General features: G+C 38.2%; 1 protein-coding gene and 1 long non-coding RNA gene across 3 annotated transcripts in view; one reads left to right on the forward strand and one right to left on the reverse strand.

Moving 5' to 3' along the window:
* Adamtsl3 (ADAMTS like 3) overlaps window positions 1-23,686 on the reverse strand; it is a 321,518-nt gene that overhangs the window by 103,865 nt on the left and 193,967 nt on the right. For both annotated transcript variants that reach the window (XM_071608576.1, XM_071608575.1), the window contains exons 11-16: window positions 21,854-21,992; window positions 20,530-20,580; window positions 19,657-19,861; window positions 15,060-15,207; window positions 13,386-13,470; window positions 4,277-4,566 (exon numbers count right to left, since the gene is read on the reverse strand). In XM_071608576.1, the coding sequence (XP_071464677.1) occupies window positions 4,277-4,566; window positions 13,386-13,470; window positions 15,060-15,207; window positions 19,657-19,861; window positions 20,530-20,580; window positions 21,854-21,992 (918 nt within the window). The remainder of the gene's footprint in view (window positions 1-4,276; window positions 4,567-13,385; window positions 13,471-15,059; window positions 15,208-19,656; window positions 19,862-20,529; window positions 20,581-21,853; window positions 21,993-23,686) is intronic.
* LOC139704738 (uncharacterized) lies at window positions 9,579-16,440 on the forward strand. The gene is made up of 3 exons (XR_011706710.1): window positions 9,579-9,622; window positions 15,118-15,218; window positions 16,402-16,440. It is a non-coding gene; the product is annotated as an uncharacterized lncRNA (long non-coding RNA).

The raw sequence follows: 23,686 nt of genomic DNA on the forward strand, positions 1-23,686 counted from the left end.
TCACATTTAATCCTTTCATTATTCCCAGTGAGGTAGGCATGGCTTTCCCCATTACATAAAAATGAACCACCCATCTACAAATTTCAATAAATATCTCAAAGAGAGCAGCAGAGCAGGGGTCAGACCTCACAAGTCCATTTAGTACTAGCCTGTGCTGTTAGAAAATATATAGGTAAAGACAACAACAGTATAAAATATGAAAGGACTTTGGTAAGGAATGTTTATGATGTAGCAAATTCTTCCCAGAGGGCACTAAAAAGGGGTATACACACACACACACACACACACACACACACATGCAGTGCTGCACACCCGCCCAGCCTACCTACCTCCCTGCCTGCACAGGCATGCACACTTGCACTCGCACATGTATACACACACACATGCACTATGGAAGCTGGAGACTGAGTATGTCTGGATTCATCCCACTTTCAGGAATTAAAAAAGAACTCTCTTGCTATTTGCTACTCTAATGTGAAAGAAGACTTATGCAAGGTACTTCAGCATCAACAATTTCAAAAAACGGTTTTATTTCCCCTATGATGTGAAGATAAGCTAGCAAATATACAGAATTTGAAGATGTGGCCAAAATTTTTGTTTTCAGAATTTGTAATTTGTATTTGTTACTCTTCTACCAGAATAGGGGTATTTAAGAAATAACTTCATGGCTTTGAGAATTCATCTCACTGTGATGTCAGTCATCACAGGCTTGTCCTCTCTGCTATCCAAAGTGAGGGTTTAAAAGCCCACATTCACATATAAGTGGACTTGTGGGGGCTCAGGTTCTAGAACTATGATAAAAGAGGTCACAGAGAGGCAAATGTCAGTGATTATAAGAATTGTGTTTGAAATAATGAAATCGAAATAATCAAAATCTGTGCTCCATCATTCATCATTCATTTTATATTCCTGATATTTAGCACAGAACTCAGTAAAAATTCATAGGGTCTAACAAAATAAGCACTCAATTTCCAGTTTTTGTAGAGAATTTTGGTTCCACACCTTAGCTCTTCAGTTTTATAGAGTTTATTCATTTTTTAAACTTGAACCCAAGAAATTAAAAACATAACTTTTTATGAAGTTATAAAGCTTATTATATTCACTTATATAGTTCAACTAACCAATCCTTTCTAAAGAATGACAAGTTGTTCATTTTCACTTAAGAGGTAGTCAAGGGTTCTCTGAGCTTCCTCAACTGTAAAATTTAGGTTAGTGGGTGCTCAAGGTTCATTTTAATCCCAGAATTGCACAGTAAAGTACACCCTTACAGGGCTAAGAGGCTGCTTAACTAAGTGTTGAAAGATTACCAAATTGAGCTCTGTCAAATTTTGTAAAACAAATTCCAGATTTACAAGACTACAGCAGAAAGAAAGTACCTGTAGCTTAGGGGTAAAGCACTTGTCTAGCATGTGAGAAGCCCTGGATCCCATCCCTAGTACAAGGGGGAAAAAATCAAATATCCATCTGCATACTGAGTGGCATTTCTCACAGTTTTTCTTCCCACAGCAGGACAAAAGGTCCACTGGGAAGATAAAGATAATCTCATTAGTCAAGTTTCACATTGTTTCATAAAACATTTATGCTTTAAATAGATTGCTGTATGTATACACATGGATGTATAACCAATGTGATCCTGCAATCTGTACACGTGGAAAAATGAGAATTCATACCCTATTTGAATCAAATGTATGATATGTCAAGATCATTGTATTGTCTTGAGCAACTAATAAAAAAATAAATAAAATTAAATTAAAAAAAAGTTATTCTATCTACCCTTAAGTACATACTCATGGGAAATTAAAATATATGTCTACACAAAAAGTGTTACATGAATGTTCATAGCATAATATACAAAACATGAAAATAACCCAAATTGCCATCAATTGGTGAATGTCTAAATAAAATGTGGTGTGACCACATAATGGAATACCATTTGACCATATGAAGGAACAAAGTCCTGAAACAGACACAACATGGATGAATCATGAAAACACTAAGCTAAAAGTGAGAGAAGCCAGTCATAGAGGACGCATATTGCAGGATTCCACTAAAAGAAATGTCTAGAACCATCACAAAATAGATCAGTGGTTGCCGGGGACTGAGGTTTGAAGGGTTCTAAGATTGACTAGGTTGATGATTACACATCTTTGTGAATATACTAAAAAAGACTATACTGTATATTTCACATCCATAAACTATATAATTGTAAATTATGTCTCAATAAAACTACTACAGAAAAAAAAAAAACAGAAAATCACTCCAGCAGGTGCACTCATATGGGAAGGGGAGTCCATAGTCATCTCAGTGGGTGCTGGGGACAAAAAAGCAAATGCTAGCATTTTAGTATCAGGCTCCAAAAAATGAGGTCTAACAGCAGCTGAATTAGAATTGAATTAGAATTGACTCTCCCAACTGAATTAGAATTGACTTGGTCATCTTTGAGGGGTTCCATTCCAAATGGTCTATTGAGTTCTAAGGGTACAACATATTGTCTTTTCCCATATTAAGAGGAGAAGAATTGAAATCATAGATGACAGAGTAATAGAAGATACACAGATTTTTATCAATGACAATATTTAAAAGCTTGAGATTAATGAAATAGATTTGGGGGTGGGTAAACAATAAGAGGACTCATTCTTGCTTTCCTAATGAAAGATACAGCTCCAAGTCCCTGATAAGATTGCAGCAATGTGGTGACTGAGAAGTGGTGCAGATATTTATCATTTTGTACTTATGTAGTAGAAAGTTCCCGGCACCTAGTACAGTGATTATGTGATTGTCAGTGGCCATCTCTACAGGGTTTCCCTAGGCTCATGGAGAGAAAGGACCACATTGCAAATTGCCAAGGGCGTGTCAGTGCTAAGATTTCCAAGACATGTATACATACATACATAAAGAGGTATCCAGAATTATGAACATGGAGAGAGGATTAAGCTTTCAGCAGGAACAGACACAAGGCAGTGTTGGGGGCAACTGAGACTATGTGTCGTGGAGGGAAGAGACACAGCAAACGTGTACGCTCCAAAAGAACCAGAAAGGCTAAATTCCTAGCTGGATGGAATAAACTTCTAGGAACTAAGGAGAAGTCTTTCTTCCCAAGACAGGAAGAAAGACTCCAGAGGCAGCTAAGGATTCCTCTCCTAAATTCCTCCATGTGAAATGCTGGATGAGACCTACCTCCGGTTGAGGCACATGCCACTCTGGCAATTTTAGAGAAGAGGTGTCAAGGATAGGCTGGTTTAGGGTTGAATCACACAGCAACAAGAAAGATAGATACCATTGATTTATGGAGCGAGGATTATGGCAAGGATTGAAAATTCAGTCTCAAGAGTTTAGGAAACAAAAGGTGAGGGGTTCACGTATAACACACTCCAAGATCAATAAGGATTTCCAAGCAAAGGATGCAGGACCCCCTGGGGGTGAGGAAGGTTCTTCTGAGCCAGTGTCTCTGAGGCAGTGGCTCCCTGTATGTTCCTTGCTTTGGCTGGGACTGACTCAGAATATGCTCAGGTAAATTCTAGGGCAGCTGGCTAGAAGCCACGATGAGGAGTCAGAGGACACGGTGTTCAGGGCCCTGGGTTTCTAGAGAGGCTATCTCTTTCGTGTTGGTAAAAGAACTAGCTTTCTTTTTGATAATTTCTATTCCTTTCAACAGAGCCCTAAAGAATGGCTATCTGTATGTCTGTTTCCTGCTCATCTGCTTGCTTTTGGATCCTGTAGTGCTTAAATAATCCAGAGGGAAACTTCTGTACCCTGAGGGGTCAGGCTACACAAACCCTTCTTAATCCTAACAGGGCTTCCTGCCTATGCATGTCATCCATCCATACACACACATATAAATCATGGTGACTGGTTCCTTCTGCACTGGTTCCTGTCCCAATGTGCAGGACAAGCTCTGACCGAAAGTTGCATCCTCTGTGATAATTCAAGGCTCCCTCGATGTGTATTTTCAATGCCAGATGGATTCGACTTATCCATTCTGCATTTCCCTATCTATCCAATGTTAGCCAGTGAGGCCCAACCCATCTCAGTTATGCAGATTCTTACTGCCCAAGAAACACATGATTTTTTTTTATTAGGTTACAATCCCATTACCTTTTGCCTTTCTAAAATAATAGCTAAAAACATGAAAGAAAAGCCTAGTTTTCAGTTGTTGGAATGACTTTATCCCCTTTAGACTTCTGCTAGTGTGCTTATCTTGTTTACCCAATTTGGTAACTTCTCAAACCACTAGAAAAACATGACATAACTGTCCCTTAAGCAAAGGTTCAAGTACCTCCCAAGCATGTTGCTGTGCAAGGAGTGAAGCCAGCATACTCCCAGTCGTAAGTCATGTCACTGTCCTTCTCTTGGAGAGGGACGTCCAGCTCTCTCGATGCAAGACTCTCGTTACAAGCTTCAATGAGGCATGGCTGCTCTGTGGGCAGCTTGGGGCCTTCACACTCTTCCTCTGGAAGCTCAGTTTCTGTCTGTGTGAATGTGAGCAGCACTCGGCACTTGACCTCTCTCACCTGTATGCCCGGCCCACATGTGGTACTGCAGGCTGACCAGGGATCCGGAATGAACCTAAGGAAAATCACAGGGCCAGGAAAGGAGGTCACACACAGGCTGTAACAGGAATAGTGTCAGGCAATCAACAAAGGAAAACATAACCATCTGCCTTCAGAGGGAATTCATTTGGGGTGCTGCACTTCTATTATGCAGTTAACTATCCATTATGCAGTTAACAAACTTTCAGATCTTATAAACAACAGAAAACAAAAAACTATGCCCTACTCTTGCATCTGTATAAAAAATCAAATTCTGTGCTATGATAAGAACAAACTATTGTTACAAAAGTTTATGTTTTCAATATTTAGTAATAAATAAATCATCATGTAGACATAAATTCTAATAGGAGTTTAAATTCTAATAAAGTTTTCTTTGCAGCCCATCCCTCCTTCTACCTCCTTTAATTTATTTTAAAATATGGAGATTTTCACCAATATTTATTGAGTCTTTTGCAAACTTATTTATATATATATTTTAATTGTATATTATATATATATACATATATATATATATATATATATATATATATATATATTTTTTTTTTTTTTTTTTTTAATTGTAGTTGGACACAATACCTTTTTTTTTATGTTGTGCTGAGGATCGAACCCAGGGCCTCGTATGTGCTAGGTGAGCGCTGTACCACTGAGCCACAACTCCAGCCCCATGAGCTTATTCTTTACAACAGATGTTGTAAAGAGATGTTGTAAAGAATGTTTCAATGTTTAGGGGCTAACCTATAGGCTATCTTATATGCCTTTTGCGAAATACACAAAGCTTTAATATTCTTTCATATTTACTATGTTAATGCACTAAGATGCTGAATCTTCTTTAAAATATTAAAGGTATTTCACAATCTGGCTGAATGAAGCACTTGTTTCTTATCCTAAATTATTACCCACTAAATCAAGGGTGGCCAAATGATGGACTTTGGATATGTATATCTAATATGATTTTATCTGTATTACTTCTTCTTATTATTATATCCACAAAATTCTTACTCTCTCCCCACTACTCCTAGTAATATATTTTTTTAAAGGCAAGAAAGGAACATAGTCATATGAGAACACTGAAGAGCCACTTCCAGGTGAAACACACCCAGAGGACAACAGTGTGTTCCCTGCATCTCTGTACAACAGAAGGCCTTAAGAACATGAATTCACTCACATGGGAGTTTAGATATGAGACAATGAAACAATGGAATAAAATGGAAAACTGCAGAGCTGAGGAAACCAACTGTGAAATGTAAAAAGACAATTAGAAATCTAAGAAGTAATTCAGGGGCTGGGGACGTGGCTCAAGCGGTAGCGCACTCGCCTGGCATGCGCAGGGCACTGGGTTCGATCCTCAGCACCACATAAAAATAAAATGAAGATGTAAAAAAGAAGTAATTCAGAACAAGGGAAAAAAAGCAGAAAAGACATGACTGAAGATCAAACTGATGACACAGGGAGGACTTAGAAGTTAATATGGTGTTCAGAAAGAAAGAAAAGAAGTAATTAAAGATATTATGAGGTAGAAGGAGGGATGGGCTACAAAGAAAACTTTTGTTGGTGATGGAAAATGGAGATCATAACTATTTAGTAATGGTAACCAATTTAAATGGATTAAATTCTCCTATTAAAAAGAGTCTCTGATTTATGAAACCATAGAAGATACAAATAAAATGAAATGACTTCAGAAACATAAAATGTATAAGGATAAGCAAAATGAGATTTTAAAATACAAATTAAAATAAAACAGAAGGTCAGAAAAGCAGATGCACATATTAGAAAAGAATAAACAGAATAGACAAAAAAAATATTACTATTTGAAGATGACCTTATAATTTTGAAAAAACAGTAAAATTAACTGAAATTTTTCGGAAAAAAATAAAAGAATTTAATAAAGTAGTCTATAACTATAAATGTATGTGTATCTGTAAAGAAATACAGATATATAGTGCATATCCTAAAATTACCAGTTTTCCCAGAATTCAGCTAACAATGTTTGCTGCCAGGCCATATGCTAAGCATATTACATGCATTATTTAATATAATTTACACAACAACTTCAGGAGTTGTCATTATTTTTCTATTTTTACAAATGAGAAAAACTTTTAAAAGTATAAGAAAAATTACTTAAAATCCATGAGTTTGTTATGTATAAGAAATATGCAGACCTGATACAACTAAAACTTTAAAAACCTGAGGAGATTCTGAGCCCAAAGACAAAGTACGCTTTATTCCTTGAACAGGAAGAACTCAAAATTACAAAGATGTTTGTTCTCCTTTGCTTAATTTAGAAATAATGCAGTTCCAGTTCTGACATCTAAGGCAATTTGGGCAGGGGTTTGGGCAGGGGTATGGGCGGCGGGGGGGGGCGGACAAACACAGACAATACAACTCTAAAATTTTATAGAATGTTAAGTGAGTATGGGCTGGGGATGTGGCTCAAGCGGTAGCACGCTCGCCTGGCATGCGTGCAGTCCGGGTTCAATCCTCAGCACCACATACAAACAAAGATGTTGTGTCTGCCGAAAACTAAAAAATAAATATTAAAAATTTTTTTTTAAAAAAGAGTAACTGCACATCCTGATTAAAACGATAAAATAATTCAAATAGTATGGCACCAGTAATGCCATACTTTACAGAATGATGACATTTTAAAATCAAAATGAGTAGTTTATTCAATAGATGGTGCTAAGTTATGAAGTTGTTTGGGAAGAAATTAAGTCAGACTGATTTTTTACTATGACATGTCAAAGTAAATTCCTTCTGGATCAAAGCTCAGTGTAAAATATAAAACCATAAAGATTACTAGAAAAGAGTATTTTTAAAAAAGGTAACTTCCCAGCAGGCCCTGAGGGCACATGCCTGTAATTCTAACAACTTGGGAAGCTGTGGCAGGATGATCACAAGTTCAAGGTCAGCCTCAGCCTGAGCAACTTAGTGAGATCTTGTCTCCGTAGATAGATAGATAGATAGATAGATAGATAGATAGATAGATAGATAGATAGACAGATAGGGCTGGGGATGAAGCTCAGTGGTAAAGCATCCCTGGGATCAATCCCCAGTCCCCCCGCCCCACCAAAAAAAAAGATAATTTTCCAATGTTAATTAAGGTGTTTCAGGAAAAAAGATGAGCTTTGTTACTGCTGCTGGCAGGAGAAATCAGTACCGATTTTCTGAAAGGAAATGTGACTGTAGAATTTAAATGCCTTCAATGTGTCTGCCTGTTTTCTGGCCCAGAAACTCCACTCCAGCAAATATTGCCTAATGAGACAATTAGAGATGTGTCATCTGGGATTTGTTGCTGTTTTGTTTATCACAGAGAATAATCAGAAACAAACTGCAGACAGCCAGAGAGATCTTTCTATAATGCAACCCAGCAGCAATTAGGTTCTTTTCCTTCAATGGCTGCCACTGCCTCCAGAAAAATCCAAGCTCCTTAATGAACCACAGAACATCTCCAGGACTTGCTCACTTCTCCACCTGCAACCCTGCTGCTATCACTGCCCCACTCCACCCCCTGGCTTGTTTCCACACTCAGACTACCTAAACAGTCTACACACAAGCTACTCCAAATATCTGAATTGCTGTTCTTCTGACACCTCAGGACATTAGGATCTCAATTCCTGTATGATCTCGCCCAGGAAGCCATCCCTGATTCTTAAGGATACATGATGTCATCTTACCATAAGGTAATCACAGTACACTGTAATCTTACACTCCACAAAATACCATAGTATAGCACTCACTTCTCTGTCTACTCCATTAGACCAACCTTGGATTGGTGAGACTTGAATTGGAGTCATGTGACATGAAACTGCAGTTCTTCCCAGTACAGAGTGAGTCTCCCTTATCCAAAATGCTTGAGACCAGAAGTGTTTCAGATATTGAATATTTTTTATTCTGGAATATTTGCATATACTTAATGAGCTATCTAAAGGGTAGAATCCAAGTATAAACACAAAATTCATCTGCTTCTTATAATCTTTATACATATATCTTAAAGATAATCTTACTACATATTTTTAGTGCATTTTGACTACAGCCCATCACCATGAGGTCAGGTGTGGAATTTTCTATTTGTGGTATCATATCTATGCTCAAAAAGCTTCAGAGTTGAGAGCACTGTGAGTTCTGTATTTTTGGATTAGGGATGCTCAACTTGCACCAATTGTGTAGAATCATTGTCCACTACGGGATAGCTCTGAAATGGTGAACAATTCCTTATTCTTTCTGTGCCTTGGCTTCCTCTGCCCAAAATGAAGACAATAATAATATTATAGGATTGTTGTGAAAATTGAGAATTAATCCATGTTGAACCCTTAAACATGGTCTGGCATAAAAGAAGCCCTCAATATTTGTCATTGTTTAGCAAACAGATTCTCCTGGCATACAATCTAATTTGATTTTGGCACATACAATTTCAATGGAGAAGCTAAAATAGTAGTGAAGAAAACATGCAAAGTGACTGTCTGGTTTCTTTAGTGTTCACATATGAAAAATGGGAGCTCGGACAACAAAACTGCAGAAGTGTTGAGAATCCCATAGAAATGAAGAAGGCTCCAGGGAGGAACTTAAAACAACTTCCAACCGATGAACCATATCGACCATGGACACATTCCACAGCTGAAAGCTAAGGTTGAAACTGCAATTCCCTTCCCTTGGCTTAAGTTTATAAGCTAAGCTATAATTTTTATTTTCCTAATTAAAAAAAAAAAGCCTTTTGAACATCCGCTCCCTATGTAAATTCAGAGCTTGGGCCATGGTAAGCAGAAATATTTATCTTCTCCAGGCTGGTTTGGCAGGCTTTCCTCCAGGGATCTAAAATACAGCTGTGCTCATCTCCTCGTCCATTGTCAACAGTAAGCATCCCCAAGCCACAAAAGACAGTGGTAATAAAAGGATGAACTGGAAGCTGAGATACGCTGTGGTTTTGTTTGGAAATTGAGGGAATGAACAGAGTCAGAAGTGGCAGGAAACTATAAACTTTACACCAGACGGCCAGGAACAGGCCAGAAACTGGCAGGCAGTGTGAACTGCACAGGAAGATTGCATGGATCCCTCAGAGGGGGAGATATGGGAAGGTAGGGAAGAGGCAGCTGTGCACATTGGAGGATCAGGTGCTGCTGGCCCAGTCTTCCAGGCTGGGAGAGAAGGGTGGTGGTATCCTTCGGGGGTAAAGAGCATATTAGCTCTGCTTGTGGACAGGGGAGGAAGAACCCCCAGCAAAGTCAATGGGGCTGACGGAAACTATAGATTTGGAATGACTATGAGCTGAACCACAGTAGCTTATGCAGCACTGCCCTTTTCTAATTCAATAATATGAACAGTATTTTCTGATTTTGGAAGGGACTTTGGGAGCATCTGATCCAGTGGTTCCCAAAATTGGATACATACCCCACCCACCTCTCAGAGTCACCCAGGGGGTGCTTGTTTAAAAATGCTGGTGACTGGAATTTGTAAAGACAGAAGAATAGAAGGTACCAAGGTCTGGGGGTGGAGCAGGAGGGAAGTAAATGGGGAGTTATTATTTATTGGGTTCAGAATTTATGTTGGGGATGATGAAAAAGTTCTGGAGATGGATAGAACAACAGTGTGAATGTATGTAATGCCACTGAACTGTCTACTTTAAAATGGTTACAATGGTAAATTTTATGCTGATAAGGTCTTACTATAATAAAAAAAATCACAGATCCAAAAGAAAAAAAAATATTGGTAATAGGTCTCTACTCTCAGTGTCTGAAACAGAAATCAGAGTTTAAAAAGTAACACAGGTGATTCTGATAGAGGTGATTTGAGGACAACCATTTTAAAAAATGATATTTTTATTATAAAAAATACTCTTTCCTTTTTATAGATGCACGTTGAAGTGTTTATGAGTGACATGTCATGTCGTCATGTCTGTCAGGGTGGGAACAGTATTGGTGGTATAGATAAAAAAGAGTGGTTTTGAGGTGATAGTTGTTGACAGTGAGTGATGAGCACATGGGGGTCCATTATAATATTCTTCTATACAGGTTTTAATTTTTCTATAATATAGAAGTTTTTAAGAACACAATATGAGGGGCACATTCTCAACAGATAAGAAAGAACAGTGAAAGGGGTGGAGGTGAGGGACAATCTGCTATGGGCAAGAACAGCCAACAGGTCTGTGCGGCTGAGTGTCCCTTTCAAGCCAAAGCAAGAAATTGGCCAGGGAAGGGGCTGGGCCCAGGAAGGGCAACTCCCTTTAAAGTGCTGGCCTATTGAACAAAGATAAATCTTTAGGTGATGAGGATGCATTTGGATATTCTGAATATTGCAAAGGAAGAATAAGATCTATGCCTTAGTAAGACTAGTCTGGTGGCTATATTGAGGGTAGAAGAGGAACAAGTGAGGAACAAATGACAAAGCTGTGGTAGGTATCTTGGTAAGCAAATTCAGGTCCTGGATGGGGATGGCAATAGAAACGGAGAGGAGGAGCTGAAACCAGGAAAGATTTTGGTAAATATCATCAGGATCCAGTAAGACCCAGAACTGTTCTGGACTAAAAAGTCTTATGACTTTCCTTGCAGGACCACAAACGTGCTCCTTTCTGGGATCTCAAGTCCCTTTCTTTCTATAGGTTCCCTCCTCTATAATACTGTGGCGAGCAGAGTACATGTGTGCGGTGGGTGGGTGGGTGGGTTCCAGCAGTTTAGCCCAATGCCTTCCTCATACAGTTGGAAACCTACAGATGTTGACTTACTTGTATAAAATCCTTATTATCTTTTTCATAGGTCAAGACTGACCTAACTTCAAATGAAAAATGACAACCAAAAATCACATATGTACACACACCCTTTTCTATCAGCCTATCAATCTTCACTCTTTCCTTTAGGAGACAATTACTCATTGTCTCATTTCCTTCATATTTGGAAATTCACTTCTTAAAATATCCACAATGCTTCCTTCTCTGACCTTTGAATGATACTACTGTAAAATTACCTGGAAATGAATTTCCTATCAATGAATTTACTTTCTCTCCTTCCTCCAATTTTTCCTTGACCTTCTGTGAGATTTGAATCCTATCTGCTACCCCTCCTGAACCCTGGACTCCTTCAGTCTCTGTAATAATGAGTTTTTATGGTTTGAACACATTACTCCACTGCCCATATTTTCTGGTTCCCCTTGATCCTCTAGACCTCTGGGATCTGTCATGAGCCCAACACTCCTCTCTTCCTTCAGTCACTTTGGGGTCATTCACCCTCACAGCATCCAGTGTCTTCTGTGGTCATTTTTGGGCCTGACATAGGTCCATGTGGAAAAGTCTGACTGTGTCATCACTGAGATGTGCCAGTGCTCTTGGCCTGATGGCTAAAGGCATAGTGCCTTCTCACAGAGAAGCAAGCCACTGTCTCCTGGGATTCACAGCTGGACTGGACCACAGTTAGAAAGGACATTGACAAATGAGAAAATGTTCTGAAAAGAGCCATAAGGTTGGTAAGGGATCTAAAAACAACACATGGAAACTGCTGAAAAGGCTAAGAATGATGAGCTTGGAAAAGACAAAGCTCTTGGGATCCATGACAGCTTTCTTCAAATTCATGAAAACTTGTCACGTGGAATAGGAAGTAGATGTATGGTGTTTTTATTTTTTCTGTTTCAGAAAACAGAAATTAGAAAGAGGTATATTTTGGCTCAGCAGGAGAAAAAAAAAGTACTGCAAATAATTTGGGTTGTTCAATGTAAGAATGAGTTGTAAACTCTGCCCATTGCTGAAGGTGCTAAAAAAGAAATGTATGAGCTATTATGAGGAAATAGTCCCAGAGCTGCCTTAGTGTGGGGAAATGGACCCATAGTACCATGCAGATTCGAGTTTAGAACCACCACTGCTCACTAACCATGTGACCTTAGAGAAGTCTTTAAATTTTCTGTGTCTCACTGTCCTTATTTACAAAAGGGGCAGGTTGGGCTTGATCTCTCAGGGAAATGGGCCAGACTGCTGCTGAGATCTCCTCTCCTGTCTCATTCTGCATGTTCTACATGTTCTCTGTGGATAGCTTCTCATTGCCACAGACTCAACATGTCTGACATGGAACCAGCTATCCACTACTCGAGTCTATCATTGGTGCAGCTATTCTAATAGACTTCTGTGCTAAAAATTTCAGAGCACCTTGGCTCCTTCCTTGCTTTTGGTCCCTATATTTTGGCTTCCACAGAGCTTCTTTGATTTGCTCTTGATTCTGCATTGCGACTGACACCTGCAATCCAGACTTGTACCCTGTGGATAGCAGTCACTGAAATTTTGAATTGGAATGGATCCCGGAGAGATTGAGTTCAACCTACCCCTTTTATAAATAAGGAGAATGTGACACAAGAAACTATAAAGACTTGTCTAAGGTCACATAGTTAATAGCAATTGATATAAGTCCTGATACCCATAATGCCATGTGCTTCCCATTGCTCCATACCACATCAGCCCTGGATTGCTCCTTATAAGCACTCAGGTCACCTGGATTCACTTCAACATAACTGGTTTTGTAGAGTTTGGCCAAGATTTCACTATGGAATGACTGGTTTATTTGCATAATACTGTCATGGTCCTTGGTTAAATCATGTGTTAATCTAGAAATTATCCCCATCTCTTAATTGCAACACAACACTGGGTCTGCTTTGAGTTAAATGACACTGTTCTTTTCTGTGCTTCTCACAGATACTGCCAAAGTGGGATGCTGAGTTGTGAAATATAGAAACATTCTAGCCAACTCAAGCTCTCTAGAGTCTGCAAACCCAGGTCATTTGGATACTGAATGTATCATTGCACTCTGATGAGTACAAAAATTACATATATCATGTTATTACTCCCACAAATGGCCCTGGACTCACGTTGGTTCTTCTGTTGCTATTCTGGTCTCTTCTAATTCTTGTGCTTGTTTCAGCCAAGGTAACTTAGCTTCCACTGGACTTTTTTCTAAGAAAAAAATGAACACAAATAATAAGCTTAATTATTATCAATCATAAGTTTTTGGATATATGAATCACTATTGGCTGAAAATGTCATTAATAAAGAGGTCATGTTTTTCAAATGCAAGTCGAGTCCTTCAGCACAGTACATTAGGTGAATTCTGGAATTAATAAAAATTTCTGCCATGTTTTTAAATTAACACATTACAAAATGCAACCCAAATGATCCCCATGATACATTTGAATGTGTTCTCAAAATTAAACATAAAAATGCCTTTCATAAATCAATACCATTTTCTGTTCTTTGCATATTAAAGCTCTTAACTTCAACAATATCAGCTTGCTTTCTTTTGCCACAAATTCTTTTGTCCACTGAACAAAGAAATTAATAGAGAAAAACAGATAGCATGGAGGTTAATAAAGTGGGAGTATGAGAGAGTGTGTGCTATGGTTTACTCAAACTTTAATTGTTGCTAAGGGAGATGATTAGTAATTACATCTGGCACGAAGGAGCAAACTGGTGCCTCCTTCTGTCCTTTGAAGCCTCCTTAGATGTGAGGAAAGAAACAAATCTAGTTGTGAAATAAGAGAGAAAATAATTTTGGGCTGCTGCTCTAGGAAAATTACAGATAATAAGAAAGTGTCTATGAAAGTACCATGGAATACAAAAGAAAGGAGAAAGGGCTTTACTGACAGTTATATAACGTGTACACCTGTCATGGCAAATGATGTTATTTTCTGTGAGAGAGACTCAGTCAAGTATGTGTTGATTGAATGGTAATTGTGAGATTATTTGAATAGATAATGAACCCAAAAATAAAAAGGGAGAATTTTAACATCCTTCTAAAATACTAAAGAGGAATCCTCTTTATAAATAGGTGAGAACAATTTTTATCCGTTTCAAGAAGGAAGCTATTTGTCATAAGGATTGATAGTGCCTTCCTAACATATAAGAAAGTAATCGTATACAGAAAGGAGAATATATTTCATCAAGCCAAGACTTATTAACCTTCTCTGATAGGAACTATTGTAGAAATTCTAAATGCACTCATAGTCCTCAGTCGGGAACCAAAAATCTTCATTTCAAGCACTATGACACATGATGACCATGCCAGTGTTCCTCCTGCAAGAGATTTAATGCTTCAGTGGAGGAGTGTATACAAAGTACTGTGAGAACAAAGGAGAAAAAAATCTTGAGGAGCAGAACAGCTGCCTCCACCGCCTCTTCCTCTGCCACTTCTTCCTTTTTCTGCTCTTCTTCCTCTTCCTCTTTTTCCTTCCTCCCCTTTCTTTTCTCCTCCTTGTTTTCTTGAAGGCAGGAACTGCATCATATTATTTGATGCGCATCAAAGAAGTACATAGCACAAGTGTGCACAGATAGGAACCACTCTCTATGTACCAAACCCACAGGGGCTCAGTTTTGCCTCCTCAATAAATCACATATGCTCAATTTCTTAATCAAGGTGGACAACTCCACTGCAAACTGTCATTAAGACACTTTCTATTAGAATATAAGCGGAAATAGAAAAAGCTGCGATATTGGAATGAGATCTGGAAAACATCATTTGATTTAAATTAAAAATAACAAAAATTTACCTTTTGGTTTATGACACGGGATGGGAATGACACATTCCTCTTTGATGTGCAATTTCAGTTGTGGATTGCAGCCCCCAACGTGCTGTCCACGATGGTTGATACAGAGAACCACCCGGTAACGTAACCCTCGGCCACAAGTCACTGTGCACTTCAAAAAAGGTAATGAGGAGACGGTGAGTTTCTTTTTCATGAAAAGGCATTATTTTATCATATGCAAAAGAAAACCATAGATCTACATAAATATTAAACATAAAAGATGTCCAAATATGTAATATATAATGAAGGGGGCAGAGGCTGTTTTTCTGAGATTCCTGTTTCCAGGCCCCTCCTATACAAGCCTGCTTCCAATTCTCAATTCACAAACTATTTAAGATGAGATCATAGCACAAGAAAAATAAATGTTCTGAAATCTTATTTTGCTTTGTATCAAATATCAAAGAAACTCAATTCAGGTTTTCTTAGGTTTGATTAAATTTAATATGATATTATCCAAAACAAGTTGTGAATCTGGAAGAAACATTTCTAAACTATAAATACAAAAATTGCATTTCAATCAACCATGCTAGAGTGTTAAACTTTCCATTCTGTGTACAGAAATTGATGTTGCAAAGCCATGGTCATATGAAGAGACCATCAAAGAGTATTCGGTTAAACAATATAGGCAAAAATACTACAGATGTGTCAATTAGATAAAACATGCTAATGTTTTTCTGAGTTTTTTGTGAAGTTTGTAATTATTAGCCTTTTTCTTTGAATTGTTTATGATTTAAAAGTTACTCTTCCCTATAAATGGAATGTTTTCATGTCCTGTGAAAATCTAGGACTTTTTTTTTCTCCCTCATACTGGGGATTGAACCCAGGGTTGCTCTAACACTGAGCTATATACCTATTATATACCTATTATTATTATTATTATTATTATTATTATTATTATTATTTTGACATAGGTGCTGGCTAAGTTGTCCAGGCTGACATAAAAATTGCAATCCTCCTGCCTCAGCCTCCTGAATTTCTGGGATTATAGGTGTGTGCCACTGTGCCCAGCTTCTACAGTATTATTTTTTAATTTATCTACATATATTGGTGTTATGGTTTAGCTCCATAATGTCCCCCAAAGTCTCATATGTTGAAAATGTGGTCCCCAGTGTGGGAATATTTAGAGGTGAGACTTCTAGAAGTAACAGGAATATGAGAGTTCTGACCTCATCAGTGGATTAATCCATTGAGGAATTTGCAGTGACTCTTAGGAGATACAACCTAGTTGAAGGAAGTGGATTATTGAGGGCACGCCCTTGGGGACTATCTCTTGCCCCAAGCCCCTTCTTCTCTTTCTGCTTCCCAGGCACCATATGTGAGTACCTCTCCTCCCCACACCCTCCCGCCATGATGTTCTGTTGCCCAAACAATGGAGCCAACTGACTATGGACTGAAACTTCTGAAATAAATAAATCTTTCCTCCTTCTTGTTATTCATGTCAGGTTTGATTATAGCAATGGATAGCTAACATAGTTGGTGAGTACAAATATGTACATGTTTAAGTTAACAGATTTTTCATGTTTTGAGATCATGTTAGGTTCACAGAAATATGAGCAGATAGTACAGCATTGTTCTATGCCCCCTTATCCCTTTTTTTTTTCCCTTTATCATTAACTGACTTATGTAGCATAGTTGCTACAACTATGGAATCAATATAGTAGTGTCCCTTTGTACGGGTTTCACTTTCTACATTGTCCCCTCTTCAGCAGCCTCTCTGAGAAGCTGGACTCCTACCAAGGAGGCCACTAGAGTCCATGGTATTTCCAGAGCTTCTCTTTGTAGCTGAATATATCCCAATGCGAGCAAATCCTTATCACTGAGAATATATTTCTGAAAAAAACTGAAAGGCATTAGGAGCCAAGTATAGTGAATGAGATGAGCTGGTTAACAAACTTTTTTTACATTAAAAGTGATGAAAAAGTGGTGATATTTATGGGAAGGCATACAAGCTCTTAAATCAACAGAATGCATGTTTTCTAGGACTCAAAGGGCTAATGACTGCCTATGCAGGTAGGAAAAGCACAATTGATTGAAAAAGTGCAAGTCCCTAGGGACTGAGTAACAAGTCCTTTTGCAACTGTGGCGGTATTCTTTGCATTCAACAATATGGAAAGAGAATTCAAGCAAATTGTGAGCTGACAAATCATTAAGAATGATTTTTTATGATAGACTACCACATGGATTTGGGCATATAACTCAGGAGTTAAAAGAACTAAATGAATTTGCTGAAATAAATTCCTTTAAGTCCAGTCTATTTAGGTGATCAAGTCTTCCAAGGGTGTGTGTGTAACACAAAAGGAAAAAAAAAAGCCAACAATAAACATTAACAAGAAAATTACTGTTCAACCCATGTGTCATTCTGGTAATGGATACATGTACCATTTTTAAAGACTCACTCATCTTGAAGAAAGACTGATTTCAAATGAAATTTTACTTTTTATGTGTAATCACATTTTACCAAATTTGAAATAAACTCATGTTGGTTTTATTGGATATTATATTTAATAATAACCGAATCTAGGGGAACATTCTTAACATTAAGAGCCTTGTGGCCGCAGGAAACTAAAAAAAATGAAATTACTCTATGTAATTTCTTGGAGAGAGTACCATAGAGTTATCAATAAGAAACTTTAAGGCACAAAAATGCATTAGATTAGGTTAAAATTCTATAGGGGGAGCAGATTGAAAATATGATTTAAAGGGGAGAAACGTGAATATTTGAATTGTTAAAAAGTTTGTTCATGTTATTTAAATGAAAGATGGCACAGAGAGAAATCATCATGACATTTAGGTTCCACTGGACACATTTTTAAACATGTTATAACACTCTTACTTTAAAATGTCAGCATTCACAGCATGTTGGAAATGATATTCTTTGCAATTATTCAGACTTATAATAAAAAAATTTAGATGTCAACCTAAATATACAAAAATGGATATGCAATTTTTAAAACTTCTTTTGGAGGTTATGTGAATAAAAATGAGTCAGTAACCTCTACCCTAATAAGTATGGGTGAAGTTCTACAGGGGGACATTTGGTTGGAATATCAGAAGAAGATTGAAGTGGTCCTTCACCCAGCCAACTCATGTGTCCACAAGTCCCAGTATAAGTGCTGCCTCCTTTCTGAGCCTTTTCTGACACCTTCTGGAGGAGCAAATCTCTTTACCTTGTACCCCTGAAGTACTGCATGCAGAAGGCCAACTCCTGTCTCCCGTTACACTGTATCACAACTATTTGCCTGCTTGCATATCTGTGCAACTGAGCTTTAAACTTTTGGGAAGTAGGAGCAAGTTTCACTTATCATACATGGTAGTTGACATTCTAAATAGATGAGCAAATATATTAATGCATGTATATTACAGAGATCACACAAAAGAACTAGAGACACTTGAGTCAATTATGTCTGATTCTCTAGGAAATTGGGACATTAAGACTAAAATACTAAACACCAGTGCTGCATTTTTCATCTTTGACTAATCCTCTTGCACTGTATTTGTTCTGAAGGCCTACTCTTTCAACTCACTAGAAAGTAGAAATGCACTAATCTTGCTGGGTACAGGGGCACATGCCTGTAATCCCAGTGGCTTGAGAGGCTGCGACAGGGAGCATCGCAAGTTCAAAGCCAACCTCAGCAACTTAGTGAGGCCCTTAGCAACTTTGAGAGATCCTGTCTCAAAATTTTGATTCAGTGGTTTAGTGATCCCGGGTTCAATCCCTGGTTCAAAAAAAAAAAAAAAAAAAATCATCAACTATGCTAATCTGACTTGAGGTGCCAGTGTCAGGCTATTTCACCTCAATTACTTAAAATACATTATTTTCTTCAAAACACATCATAAAGCTTAATATGATTGGATCAAGGACACATTTTTAAATGTCATGTCAGCATTTTCATCTTCAATGTTCCAATTCATAGTAACATGGGTTCTCCAATCTTGATGAATTATGGGCTTGTCAACTTCTAGTCCCTTCATGTGATTCCTCCCTTTCTTCAGCCATCTCTGCCTGGCCACCTGCCATAGTCCTCTTTGGGCTCTTGCTTGTTCAGATTTTACATATTTTTAAGGCTAAGCACTAAGGGCAGCAAAGACCTTGTGACTAACTCTATTTCAACCCCTGTTCCTTCCAGCTCTACCACAGTCCCTAATAATAAAAATTCTTACCAACAGTGATGATTTAGTCTCTCTTATATTGTCCTCTGTCTTCCAGAGTTCTTTAGGAACAGGGACGATATTCACATACAGCTTCTGTTACCCATGTGGGCCAATACAGTGTCGGACACACAGCAAACATTCCTTAAAACCTAAGTTGTTTTTCTTGTTGTTTTTTAACCAGGGATTGAACCCAGGGCCACTTAACCACTGAGCAACATCCTCAGTTGACTTTTTACTTTGAGACAGGGTCTCACTTAGTTGCTCAGAGCCTCACTAAGTTCCTGAGGTGGGCTTTGGACTTACGATCCTCCTGCCTCAGTCTCCTGAGCTGCTGGGATTACAGGTGTGCACCACTGCACCTAGATAAAACCTGAGATTTAATTAAAAGTAGCATGCTCTCAAATCTCACCTGAGACCACTCCATGGCGATCCACTTGGGGCAATCGAATAGGTTGCAGGTCTGCATAACCTTGGGCTTGGGTGCATACATGCACTTCCATTCTTCCACCTGCAGTATCTCTGCATGCATGGACTCCTCCACACACACAAAGCTCCGTCTCTGGATCCCTCCTCCACAGGACACGGAACATGCAGTCCAAGGATTATGTTCCCAGCTCAAAAGCAAACAAATAAAAATACATTATTTTTTTGTTGTTTGTTCATTTCAAGTTTGCAAAAGTGGGTGCAAAAAGTATGGCCTCAAGGTGTCAGTTGGCTCAGCTAAAAAAGCATGAGACCTGGAGTCAAGATGTTAATCATAACTGCCACACAGTCTGTAGACACAAGAAACTTATCTCCTCTGAACTTTAGGTTTCTGCCAAATGAGAATAATACACTTGCCCTACTTACTTTCAGGGGGCCATTGTGAGAATTTGATTAAATTTTAAATGATCCTTTTAAATTCTCAACTATAAACCAATGGACCATATTATTAGAGATTCACAGAAATTCAAAATCAGAAAGAAACACACTAGTCATCTAAGTGTCGAAGGGGATTCAAATTTCTGACCAATTGCAATGCTTGAGCTCCTTCTCTGATACCAGTCATCCAAGACATGCTTGGTGCCGCCAGTAATGAGAAACATCACCTTTTCAGGCAGACTATTCCATCTAATTGTTACAAAGATCATTCTGATTACTGAGGTGAAATCTGTTTTCCCTTAGCTCTGAAAAGATCTAATTTCTGTCCCTGGTACACTGCAGGCTACTGCTACAGAGGCTACAAATACTTGAAAATTACTTAGAGTAAATTACAAAAAGGAAAAGGAAGCATAGAACTCACCGAGGGAGAGGTTGAAAGTGGTCATAGGGCATAATCTCTTTAAAGCCATCACTACAAATAAACCATTGAGAGAATATCATTTCTAAATCAACACATTTATTAAGTAATACAGAATTTGATATTGCAAGAGACAGGACTCTTTCAAATTGAAAACTAGAAATGCCAAATGTTATGAACCATTCACAAAACTTTGACCACCATCTCTCTCTCTCTGAGAATTGGAACCATGGACATTCTACCACTAAGCTACACATCTCTGGTTTATTCATTCATTTATTTATTTTGAGGCAGGTTTCTCTGCTTTGCCCAAACTGGCCTTGAATTTATAATCCTTCTGTCTCAGCTTCCCAATTCACTAGGATTTTAGTCATGTGCCACAGTGCCTGGAAGTCACCATATCTTTAATTTTCAGGAATGACTCTAACACAAACGATCCCCAGTTATATATGAAAACAAAAAATTGAACTAGTGATATATTAATCAAAGGGTGAAATTATCTTGGATAAATCTAGTCCTTCTCATGGTCATTATAATAAGATATATTAATGATAAAACATGCAGTAATGTTAGTAGAATCTTCAAAACAGTTTTATTTCACAGAGCTTGTCCTTTGAAAGATCTCTATCAATAAGTATGTTCAATCAGGATTACAGGGAACGGGAAGGCAGCGATAGGAAATGAAATCCACTGAGAAGGCTTCCTTTTCCACTTGTACACTTTTGCCTTAGCCAGCTGGCATATATCTGGGGGATTCTGGGACTTGATACTGCACTGTTATTTTAAGATACTGTAGTGCAGCCAGGAAACTTCCCCAGGCAATCCAAGTCAGCAGGTACTAAATTATGCAACAGGACAGTTGATGCACAGCTTTTCTGCTTTGGCATTAAAACTTTTTGCTCCTTTGCACAATGCATTATTTATACTGAATCTCGTGTGAGCACTTCAAAAGTCAAAATGTGGTAATGGGTGACCCAGTTTCATGGCTAACTTGCGAGTGAAAGATATTTTATGACTGACCTATGGACTAGGCATTGCACTTGAATAAAGATATCTTTAATATTGGATACGCAGGAGATGCTCAAGAAGGTTCATTATAAAGAGCTTAATGGACACATAATCCCACAGTGAGAGAGCCTGCCTGAATGACTAGGTTGACAAATGTGTCCTAATTCCCACTGACCATGTTTACAAATATAAATGCAGCCATTGTATGTTCAAAGTCAGGAAATGGAAAAATTTTGTCCTTCAAGAACTAATCAGTCCCAGTGACAGTTGATTCATTTATTTTAAAAGCAAAAAGGGTGGTGTGGGCAGTTTTACAAACCTTGACGGGCAAGGATCCATGCTGCATTCCTTCAATTTTGGTTTGGGTTTTACATTTTCAGGGTAGTAATGGCAATAGTGGTCAGGAACCACCCTCTTCAAGCGGATATCCACACATTCAGCAGAGTTGAGCTGATAACCTAAAGATGTAGAAGAGGAAAGGCTAGAAACTGTGTCTGTGTCATGATGGCTGGCAAAGTTACCACTTGCCACACACTTCTTCCTCTTTAAGAAACTGGGTGGTTTTCAACTCTGGCTACATAAGGAACCACATGGGGACTTTGGCTGTACACCAGAGCTCAGGTCCCTTCATGATCCAATTCAATCAGAAGCACTGAAGTTGGGCAACAGGGAGTCAGTACTCTTTAAAAAAATTATCAGGTTTCTCTAAGATGACTAAAATGTGTGGCCAAAACTGAGAACAACTACTAGAGTGGTTCTCTAAGCCCTTGTAAGTAAGAAGTGAAGATGGTCTCCTTTTAAGAAGTGTTTAGACCTCAGGTGCAGTTTCTTCCTTCCTCCTCCTCCTCGTGGCACTGGGCACAGGCCCTCTCTTTTGTTTTCTTGTAATCTCCTTTCTTCCCCTATAGCACTTCCATTCTGATATCCCCCTCCCCTGATATGCTGATATCTTCTCCCCCTCCTCTGATATCCTGATTTAGTTTTTAGGTGTCTTTAAATATATACAACTGTCTTCAATAATGTTGTTTTGTGAGAATCTGTTTTTAACTTAATTGATAATGTGTTTTAAATCTTGTCCCATTTTCTACTTTTTTTTCACTCAACATGTTTTTGAGAACTACCTTTCTTCTAGTTTGTCACTGTGTTGAATATTTCTTTAATTGATATTCCACTGTTTGCATCTACCATATTTCACTCATCTTCTGCCCTGAGATAGTCAGGGCACTTCCACTGTCAATAACCTTCCAACTGGAGAAGAAAGCACTGGTTAACACAGGAAGGAATAAACTTTATCTCTCTATACCCACCCCCAACCCTGCCTCACAAGTTTTCAAAGGGGAAGGAATGAACACTAATTCCTAATTCTATTAAATCTAATTTTTCTTTGAGGAAAGTTAACATTCCACGTACAGGAGTGCTGAAAATTTAAAAAACAACTCACAGAAGGACACTTTCCTTTCGGGAAAGAGCCAACTCCAGGTCTCCTGTCACTACATAAATACAAAGGAAAGTTAAATACTTTTTATTTTTTTAAGTGATTTTTTTTTTCAAACTAGAATGAGCTCTTAAAAAAATTAAAAAATAGGGGCTGGGGATGTGGCTCAAGTGGTAGCGCGCTCGCCTGGCATGCGCCGGCGCTGGGTTCGATCCTCAGCACCACATAAAAATAAAATAAAGATGTTGTGTCCACCAAAAACTAAAAAATGAATATTAAAAAATTCTCTCTCTCTCAGAAATAAAAAATATATAAAGAAGCCCCTATAGCTAAGCTAATGTTAAGCTCTCAGTTTCTATGCATTAGTCTGATGTTCTAAAAATACATTTAAAGTCCTGATTGTCAAGAGGAATCTGATTTTATAAACCACTAGACAGCTTTCTACAAGACATGGCTTGGACATAAGCTGAGTAAAGAGGACAGACTGGTATGCATTATGAAAAAGCAAGGTCGAAACCACAAGAATGAAAATCCAAATGGAGTCAATAAAATGTTCCCCGGGTGCCAGTATTTGCCATAAAACCCACAATATCAGATGGCATTCGCAATCCTGGTACTTGCTAGAGAATGATCTCAGGTGTCCTCTTTAGATAATCACAAACAAGACCAAGGAAGTTCATCCAATGCAGAGTACTGCATTGTACTGCATTGGTACTT

This window comes from Marmota flaviventris, chromosome 2 (genome assembly GCF_047511675.1).
Source record: "Marmota flaviventris isolate mMarFla1 chromosome 2, mMarFla1.hap1, whole genome shotgun sequence".
Classification (NCBI taxonomy): Eukaryota; Metazoa; Chordata; class Mammalia; order Rodentia; family Sciuridae; genus Marmota; species Marmota flaviventris.